The 10,534-nt window shown below is 41.9% G+C and overlaps 1 protein-coding gene across 1 annotated transcript; it reads right to left on the bottom strand.

Annotated features, from left to right (window-relative positions):
• Positions 1-2,761: 2,761 nt before the first annotated feature.
• Positions 2,762-8,861, bottom strand: LOC106589359 (prostaglandin E2 receptor EP1 subtype). Its single transcript, XM_014179221.2, has 5 exons — positions 8,464-8,861; positions 6,113-6,240; positions 5,327-5,887; positions 4,616-4,876; positions 2,762-4,299 (listed from the first exon to the last, which is right to left on the bottom strand). The coding sequence occupies exons 2-5, from the start codon at positions 6,197-6,199 to the stop codon at positions 4,021-4,023; spliced, it is 1,188 nt and encodes a 395-aa protein (XP_014034696.1). The 5' UTR covers positions 6,200-6,240; positions 8,464-8,861; the 3' UTR covers positions 2,762-4,020.
• Positions 8,862-10,534: the final 1,673 nt, after the last annotated feature.

The raw sequence follows: 10,534 nt of genomic DNA, 5'->3' as shown, positions 1-10,534 counted from the left end.
TTCACCATTCACACGATTCATCCGACTTGCATCAATCATTCCAGGAATATTTTTAATCTCTTCAAAATCGACTTCTCACGAGATGCCAGATATAACCCCCTTGAGGGGTGCCCTGTTCCGAAGAGACACACACACGACACTTAACACTTATCAAATCGGGTGAGACGCAACGCACGTTCCTTCTGATCCGCAGAAGCACAGCACATCTAAACAAGCCTGCCTCTCGTGATCCTCACAGCCTTCACTTTACCCAGCACACTCTCCACCAGTTTGGATATCTCAAATAAAACCTGGCTGCCACCTACTGTGGGCCATATCTAGGCCATATCTAGGCCATATCTAGGCCATATCTAGGCCAAAAGTAGGTGGCAGCCAGGTGTTATTTGAGATATCCAAACTGGTGGAGATACAGTTGAAGTCGGAAGATTACATACACCTTAACCGAGTACATTTAAACTCAGTTTCACAATTCCTGACATTTAATCCTAGTAAAAATTCCCTGTCTTGGGTCAGTTAGGATCACCACTTTATTTTATGAATGTGAAATGTCAGAATAAAGTAGAGAGAATGATTTATTTAATCTTTTATTTATTTCATCACATTCCCAGTGGGTCAGAAGTTTACATACACTCAGTTAGTATTTGGTAGCATTGCCTTTAAATTGTTTAACTTGGGTCAAACGTTTCGGGTAGCCTTCCACAAGCTTCCCACAATACGTTTGGTGAATTTTGGCCCATTCCTCCTGACAGAGCTAGTGTAACCGAGTCAGGTTTGTAGGCCTCCTTGCTCACACAATTTTTTAGTTCTGCCCACAAATTTTCGATGGGATTTTAGGTCAGGGATTTGTGATGGTCACTCCAATACCTTGACTTTGTTGTCCTTAAGCCATTTTGCCACAACTTTGGAAGTATGCTTGGGGTCAATGTCCATTTGGAAGACCCATTTGCGACCAAGCTTTAACTTCCTGACTGATGTCTTGAGATGTTGCTTCAATATATCTACATAATTTTCCATCCTCATGATGCCATCTATTTTGTGAAGTGCACCAGTCCCTCCTGCAGCAAAGCACTCCCACAACATGATGATGCCACCCCCGTGCTTCACGGTTGGGATGGTGTTCTTCGGCTTGCAAGCCTCCTCCTTTTTCCTCCAAACATAACGATGGTCATTTTTGCCAAACAGTTCTATTTTTGTTTCATCAGACCAGAGGACATTTCTCCAAAAAGTACAATCTTTGTCCTCATGTGCAAACCGTAGTCTGGCTTTTTTATGGCGGTTTTGGAGCAGTGGCTTCTTCCTTGCTGAGTGGCCTTTCAGGTTATGTTGATATAGGACTATTTTTACTGTGGATATAGATACTTTTGTACCTGTTTCCTCCAGCATCTTCACAAGGTACTTTGCTGTTGTTCTGAGATTGATTTGCACTTTTCGCACCAAAGTACGTGCATCTCTAGGTGAGAGAACGCGTCTCCTTCCTGAGCGGTATGACGGCTGCATGGTCCCATGGTGTTTATACTTGCGTACTATTGTTTGTACAGATGAACGTGGTACCTTCAGGCGTTTGGAAATTGCTCCCAAGGATGAACCAAACTTGTGGAGGTCTTGGCTGATTTCATTTGATTTCCCCATGATGTCAAGCAAAGAGGCACTGAGTTTGAAGGTAGGCCTTGAAATACAATACATCTACACCTCCAATTGACTCCAATGATGTCAATTAGCCCATCAGAAACTTCTAAAGCCATGACATCATTTTCTGGAATTTTCCAAGCTGTTTAAAGGCAAAGTCAGCTTAGTGTATGTAAACTTCTGACCAACTGGAATTGTGATACAGTGAATTATAGTTGAAATAATCTGTTTGTAAACAATTGTTTGAAAAATTACTTGTGTCATGCACAAAGTAGATGTCCTAACCGACTTGCCAAAACTATAGTTTGTTAACAAGAAATTTGTGGAGTGGTTGAAAAACACGTTTTAATGACTCCAACCTAAGTGTATGTAAACTTCTGTCTTCAACTGTACATACATGGCTACCACAATTTTATTCAGTGTGACTTGGAGTCAATCATTTTATAGGAAAGAACTATGAGTGTTATTTATTGACTGCCATGGTCGATATAATTTGCTATTTAATTTACTTACTCTAAGCCAGCATTCCTTTCTTGCTCTTGTCCCATGGGAATCACATTTCGAGCATAGTTTCCAGCATCTTATCATTTAAATGAAAAAAAGACCAAGTCAGACAGAATATATGAATTGTAGACAAGACTGTAAAGTCTAGAGACTATAGAGGAAGGATTGTAATGGGCCCTGAGAAATAAATAAATCAAGCGTTGGACTTAGAACTGAACAGGGATGTTTTATGAGGTGTTATGATGACCCTCAGTCCTGGTTTGCTGGGTTGGCTTGTGTTGTTGCATGTGTTTTGGGAATTTGGTGTTTTGCTGACTTTGGCCTTTCTCCAAATGTATGATTTAAAAGCTGTGTCAAATATACAGTTATGTGAGAGGAAAGTTTTCAGAGAACTACGTAGGCGGTAAGCAGGCTGCAGCATTTATCTTCAGTTTCCTATCGAAGAATATTCACTTGAGCATAATAGTCACTGTTTACTAGAATGGACCCAGGAACACCATTTGGTTTCTTTGCATCGTGTGTTTTTCCACCATATATTCAGGATACTGTACACCCTTTGAACATACTGTATTATTGTAATACTGTATTTAATACCTTGGCGGAGAGGAGAAAAAAAAGGACAACAATGGTATCTAATTCAGTCAAAACATTCTTCTTTATTTTATCACATTCAATTGCTTTACATTCCATAACTTCTTTATACGTCCCCAGAGAATTGAGGAAAAGCAATAAATATTTATAACTTGTACAATATTTGACATGGAGTAGCATTTTTATACATCAGAAGCTCAGGAAAAATCATAGTTCTCCCTTTACTTAACAAGCAATCTTAATCGTAGCAAAACATTTACATAGCATACAACTCCGTTTTTTTGGAATCGTTCTGGAATCGTTAGACATCGATGATGTTAAAATGTAATTGTTAAACCTTAACCAACAGACTTCAGAACAATCAAATGTAACGTTCCACAAATGAGATCCAATCAGTTGAATGAATTGTGATATTCATCTGCGTTTCATTCTATTCATGAAGATATGTAGCTAGGCTTTGACCTTCTGATCTCTAAGATGAACCTGTGCTGATATAGCTGCACATTTTCATATGCTTCAACCTACTCACTATGCAAGTGTGTTTCTCAACTCTCCATCTGTGTTTCTCAACTCTCCATCTGTGGGGTAATGTGTTTCTCAACTCTCCATCTGTGGGGTAATGTGTTTCTCAACTCTCCATCTGTGGGGTAATGTGTTTCTCAACTCTCCATCTGTGGGATAATGTGTTTCCCAACCCTCGGTCCTTGGGATAATGTGTTTCCCAACCCTCGGTCCTTGGGATAATGTGTTTCCCAACCCTCGGTCCTTGGGATAATGTGTTTCTCAACTCTCGGTCAGTGCGATAATGCAGACTGACTGGTCCAATAGACCGTACTCGGACACCGGGTATGTCCGTACTCAATTCCTAGTTTTAATTTAAGAGATATCCAAAGGAGGATGATCTTAGCTTGCCAGTCACTGTGATGAAGAAGATTGAGAGATACTGCCATGGCTGAAGAACATCCTCATTTTTCAGAGCATCGTATCCTTCACTATACGTGACAACAGAAATGCCCTCTTTTTCTGTTGGTGACCACCACAAAGTACCAAGGACCACGCTCGCTGCATGATGAGTAACCTTGCCTGAGACCTAAAGAGTTGCTTTGGCTCCCTGGTCAATACTAGGCTTTAGCTTAGCGGGCTAATGCTGTCTTCTTCTGGCACTCACTCGAACACCGTCGGTCACACAGTCATATCCTGTTGACTGTATTCTTCTCCAAGCTTTTACTCTGAAAGGTGTTCCACTCCCAGCGTAGCAGCACACTCCCCTTCAAATCGGCCTGCTGCTTGGTTATGATCTCATATCCTGTTAACGGGATTGTTCTCCGAGCTCTTGCTCTGAAACGAGTTCCCCTCCCAGCGTCGGAGCACACTCCCTTTCAAATCGGCCTGGCGCTTGGTGATGAGGTAGATCTTGCGGAGGACGGCCCGACGCAGCAGGATATAGACCCAGGGGTCCAGGATCTGGTTCCAGGAAGCCAGCCTCACGCCCATCAAATTCAACGTCTCGTAGGTGGCCATGTCAGCTTTATCAATGGAGCCCCTATAGGAGCGCATCACTGACATGAGCCCGAAGATCTGGGGCATAAGAGAAGAGATATAATTGTTAATTGTTATACTTTGATCCAGCAGCATCATGCAACCTATTTTTTTGATGGGGCATTGACGGCCTAATTCGATTTCTTTGGAATAATTATGCGTAAAATAAACTATCTTGTGTATTTTCAGTGTACAAATGGATCAAACTGAAGGGGCCTGTGGCCAGTCTTTGTTGTTGGGTGACTTTTTTCTAGATGTGTAGCGGGTGTAGGGAATAGGCATGGTGTGGTGGATGGAATCAGTGGCATCAGCATCTACACTTGTTCATGTCCTAGGCAGCGATTGTCCCACTCACCAGCAGAGGGCTCCAGCAGATACAGGACGTGACCATGATGCCCACCAGCTGCACCACCATCTCTATATCATGGCTCTTGGCCACTGAGCGGTGGCTGTGGGACGATGAGTAGCCCGATGGCCTCCGTCTCAGCCTGGCCAGAACCAGGGTCAGCCCGCTGATGGTGTTACACACCAGGGCCACCCCCAGCGACGTCAGGCCCAGCCCGGAGAAGAGCGTAACGAAGGCTACGTCCGCTTCCTGGGTGTCGTTAGCTAAGACCTTGATGAAGGAGAAGACAGACATTTAGTCGTTGTTGTATATAACTCGGTACTTTATCCTGTCATATTGTACACTAGTGTTATTTCTATGAAGCTTTTTGTGCCTCAAAAAAAATCCCATTCACTTTAATGGTGGTAGGCAGATTTACTAAACGTCACATTGTTTAAATAACTGCCATAGAACTTTGAGAATGTTCAACCTAAAGCATTAGGGGAGCTCAGTATCTGGCTGCCAGGGCTGGTGTCAATTCGAATTGAATTAAATCAATAAATAATTACAAAAATTTAAAAAAATAAAAACTGCATCTATTTTTAATTACTTGTTAATAAACGGAGGAGTAGAAGCTATTTATTTCAAATGTTTTTCCATTTCTTATTTTTTTTTATTAAAATCACTTTCTGAACTGACAGCTGTTAATTCTAATTGACCCCAGCCCTGCTGGCTACTGACCTTGATAAAACACCAGCTGTTGGGGTGCTGGTAGGTGTATGACCCCAGCTGGAAACAGGGCAGCAGGGCCACGCAGAGGGCCACCAGCCAGATCCCAGAGAGGGACAGCTTGGTACGGGTGGTGGTAACTAAGGAGGAGTGGAGCAGTGGCTGCGTAACACCCAGACAGCGCTCGGCGGCCATCGCACAGCCCAGGAAGAGCGGGCACAGACCGAAGAACACCATAGATCCACCCAGGAACTGGCACATGGGGTCGGTCGAGCCGTTTGAGGAAGCGGCAACCGCCTCGGGGAACACCCCTCCGGAGAGGTAAAGCCGGAGGACCAGCGCTCCCGGGATGATGTGGCCAAAAAAGTCTGTGAGTACCAGGGAGCTGGCGAAGAGGAGGAAGGTGGCTTTGGAGCGTCGGCGCTGGTGGGAGTAGGCGTTGGCCAGGATGAACAAGGCCACGATGTTGGAGATGACGCCCAGGGTCATGGAGAGAGCGGCTGCGATCGGGCCTCCGGACATAGGCTTGTCCGAGGTGAGGTTCCCCTGGTGAGCCAGACTCTCCATTTCCACCTATACAATATGCAATATACAATACAACTTTATGCCTCCCTCCCTCCATCACAATCTGAACTGTGTCTTTTTGCTGTCTTATGTTATCAACCCAACGGACATCACACATACACACACACACAGAAGTGAAACCAGCCTCCCTCCATTAGCTAGTTCTGGCCCCCGGGACTTTAACCAGTGACCTTCGGGTTACTGTTCCACTTCTCTAATATCTGGCCTACCTACCATCTCCGTGTCCCACTGGCTGAGGTTGGAGAGGGGGTCGAGGGCCCCCGGGGGCCCGGAGAGGTTGTAGTGATTCATGGCTAGCATCACTGGGCTTTGAAGGTCAGGAACCCCATCACCGAGAGAGGCTGGGAAGAGAAGGAGAGAGACAATATGATTATAGTGGTATTTCAGGCTTCAATGACCTGTAAGTAACATGGGGGAATGGGGTCATTGTATAGGTAGCAATATAAATGGAAAACACACACAGTCAATACTAGAATTCAGACTCTCAAGTTTCAGCAACACGTCTTCTTCCCTATCTAGCTATCTACTAGCTACAAAATATCATGATGATGAGGAACTCATGAATGACACCACAGAATCAGATGTGTCAAAATTCACACTGTTCTCTATCCTATTTAACCCACATAGATAGAATATGCTTTAAAGCCCCTTTAAACTTAAACTTGACAAAAATAGCTATTTGCACCTCAGAGAATATCTGTACCTTAGAGACTGTTTGCATTGACTCTCCAGACATCCAACCCTTACACACAAGCGCAAACACAGAAACACACATAAACACACGCACACACACACACACACACACACACACACACACACACACACACACACACACACACACACACACACACACACACACACACACACACACACACACACACACACACACACACACACACTCAACACTGCTGTTCTATTATATACCATTTATTTAACTGCGCGACCAAGACACTATCCACGTTATATTTGTAACACAGTCATACTTGACATAACACATTCATTATCTATACTGTATATTCTATTGTGTACATATCAGTTTTACTTTGCATACTACCTTCCTCTAATTACTCATTATTTAAATTTTTTTATTGATATTGTACTGCAATGTTGAGTGTCTATCACGCAAGCATTTCACTTAAACTTTTATACCTGCTGTAAACTGTGTACATGACGAATAATGATTTTTATTTATTTTAAATGTTTATTTGAGGTAATAGCACCTAACCCCTAACCACAGGTCTAGGATCAGCTCATTCTACCCCAATTCCCAAACATAACCATTAAGGAATCATTAAACAATATCTGATCCTGAATCAGCAGTTAGGGACAGCTTCCACCTAATCCCACAGAACAGCTGCTCTATTCACCCTTAGGTTGTACAATTGATGTACAATGCATTTGATACAACTGGGAGGTTGTCTGCACACAAATATAGACACAAGCATTCTGCAGTGTCTCCACACACTGGTGTAATGACTTTTCTGCTGAAAAACTCTCTGTTGTATCACACAATCTGTTGTACATTAGTCATACGCCACTGACGGGTTAGAACTAAGGGCAAGTTATAACAGTTCCCTGTTGACAAGCACACAACTATTGAGACACATTCCATGAGCAGCTTCAATCCCTCAGGCTCTATTCTAGACCAGGGAGGCAGCAGGCAACACACGTTCTCGCTCTCTCTCTTGACAAAATGGTTTCCTCACATTAACACTTGTCTGGAAACATGGACATTACATTGAGGTGATGGTTATTTTTAAACCGCCTCAAATGGTCTGTGTTCGTTGGTGTAAAAGTAGACTTTCAAGCAATACATCTTAAGCAAAAAAAACACATTTCTGATAACTCTACACACATGTTTGTGTTTCAACAGTGTGTCTATATTGTATTGATGTGGCAGACAGTCTATGTTTCTAATACAGATTTGTCTGTTTTATTCAGTGGTCTAATGTCACTAATAGAGGTGGTATATGCTGCCAACATTATTCTACCCAACTCAATTAATAACTTGGCTGTTCTATTCTACTCAATTATATTCTATTATTTTCTGTTCTATTATACAAAAAAAAAAAATCCCAACAGGTGGTTTTGCACATGCATATGTGTCATGAATAGACCTACATACTCACTAAACTTGAGGAAAACAGTTCTCCGTGCACAGCTCACCCTTACTGTAAATGAAACTAAAATAGGTTTAGTATCAAGTCACTGAGGGTGAATCAGAAAACATCCAAAGACATTTTCTGGATTGACCTGTCACCTTTCACTATCATCCTAATCACCCTACTCAATGACTAATTATTACCTTATCATCGAGCCACCCTGTAATTATTATTGAGTTGAAGGTGTGTTTAGCTATTTTAAATATGCACTACCATGCCTTACATACCACTGGCATGTCTTTGTGGCTCTGAAACATTCTTAGCATCATTTCTTTGAGGTGGGTTATTTTTTTCCAAAGCTGTCCATTTGCTTACCCTTTATTAATACTGTTGCCATACACAAAAATAAAATAAAAAGCCATAATAATTATGATAATAAAATATTTAATGAATAATCATTACCATTACAGATAGGGATGAATAATTCCAGTCAAATGTGATGTCCACCCTGTCAACGGAATAGTCTGCGGTGTTATTCTAAATCCAGATTCCAGAAAGATATACAGGTATCTATATAATCCAAAGAAACCGTTGAAAACGAAACACATTCACCAAAGTCTTCCTAAATCGACTGGGGCAGAATAAAAGTACTCTAAAAGAAGAACCATTGTTCCATGATATCTCTTCGGCAGGATGATGACACTGAGTTAATATTCCCCATTGTTCTCGGAAAACAAATGTTCAACAACTTCCCAACAGAATTGCCTTCATCGCTTTTAAATCCGTTTGATTGGAGTTTCATGACCGGAGCGCGTGGAATATTCCAATGCCGCGGATAGGCTGTACCGCAGGTTCTCTGACGCGTGCTTCTCAATAGCGTTTTATATAGCGCCGTGTCCTAATGGATAGGTAGCCCATGGGCGGCCCCGTGAGTCATTAAGTCATATTATTTTCAGACATAGAATAACACTTTTTCATGTAATTTGTCCATGTTTACATGTACGATTTACGGTCACTGTAATATTAGGCTACTGTAGCCAATGTGAGGCACATTCACATTATACTTTTGAATATCAGTCTGTATATACATGGTACAGGAAATAATAACTCAAATAGCATCACAATAACCAGCTGCCAAACATCTATAGTTTAAAATAGATACCTAAATATTTGGTTGTTTTTAAATAGCCATTATTGATTCATTTGATCATTATTACTCAGTAAAAATGACATGAGCTTATGGTCTATAACCCATCATTATAAGAGGTGAAACACTGCATGCAGTAGGTTAGACAGTATGGTGCAGCCTGTATAGGAAAGTTTGAAATTATACTTATGCTTATAATTCACCATTAAATACTGGTATACAGTAATTCAGGCGATTTTCTGTGCTCCTGTAAAAATACATTTGTTGCAAGTGTTTTTAACGTGTGCATCTCAGAGTATGCCTTGAGGTTTTGTAGCAAAAAATATAGATGTTTTATTGTCACATACACCAGATAGGTGCAGTGAAATGTGTTGTTTTACAGGGTCAGCCATAGTATTATGGCACCCCTGGAGCAAATGAAGGTTAACTGCCTTGCTCAAGGGCACATAAACAGAACTCTCACCTTGTCGGCTCGGGTATTCAAAACAGCGACCTTTCGGTTACTGGCCCAACGCTCTAATCGCTAGGCTACCTGCCGCCCTAGTGAGATCTATCTGATTTCTCTGGATCAGTATTCTTTTTCCAGGTCCTAGGATCAATGCTTGGTTTCAAATTGATGATAAAGTGCAAACCGAGACGAGAGATGGCATTTCTCTCTTGCTACGCAGACGCTGCATATGAAACATGATGTTATAAATAACTAGAGGTGTCAACTATCAGGCCAGACCCAGTAAAAGTTGAATACTTTGCTGAGGACATACTGTAGGCCTATGAAGTAGGCAGACTGGTTCTCTAGTGGCTTTTTACTCTCCTGTCTAAATGTATGATGTAGGCTAATATTAGGCAAATATATTCTAAACCAGACACTTAATTCATGCAGTGATTGATTATGACAGGCTTTATTAGCCTGTTATAGATAGCCCAGATATCAAGGGAATTAATTCACTCTGATCAGCCCAAGAATGATTCATATTTATACTACTTACTGTGTCTTATCCCACTGTGGTTTTAAATATATTGAATGTCATTTTACTACTCACTCATATGGTTACCCAGAGACCATGCAGCTTAGTTAGGGAACTCCTTTCCATCCTCTACTACTAACACTATTCATTTAGTGCTGAAACTGTCTGTCTTTCTCTCTCTTTGATTGACAGCTTAGTATAAAAAGAGGGGATAGGAGGAATGTGTCAGGTGGTCCAACCAAAGCGTGGCGCTCGTCTCGTACTGCCCACTGGAGACAGGTGCGCATGTTTGTTTAATTAAATCATTATTTGGCAACGCCAGGGCAGACACAGGCATGTGGCTTGGCATTGGATTAAGAGCAATAAGAAGTGAGGAGTTCAGAGAGAGAGAAAGAGAGGAGGGCGAGGAAGAGAGAAAGAG

This window comes from Salmo salar, chromosome ssa02 (genome assembly GCF_905237065.1).
Source record: "Salmo salar chromosome ssa02, Ssal_v3.1, whole genome shotgun sequence".
NCBI lineage: Eukaryota > Metazoa > Chordata > Actinopteri > Salmoniformes > Salmonidae > Salmo > Salmo salar.
The sequence above is the reverse complement of the archived record's forward strand: the minus strand, read 5'-3'. Positions and strand labels throughout refer to the sequence as shown.

Excerpts from the sequence above, each read along its gene's own strand:
- LOC106589359 (XM_014179221.2), bottom strand. The coding sequence starts at position 6,199 with ATGCTAGCCATGAATCACTACAACCTCTCCGGGCCCCCGGGGGCCCTC. Across the intron at positions 5,888-6,112 it reads GCCAGTGGGACACGGAGATG|GTGGAAATGGAGAGTCTGGC; the intron begins GTAGGTAGGCCA and ends CATATTGTATAG. Across the intron at positions 4,877-5,326 it reads ACAGCTGGTGTTTTATCAAG|GTCTTAGCTAACGACACCCA; the intron begins GTCAGTAGCCAG and ends TCCTTCATCAAG.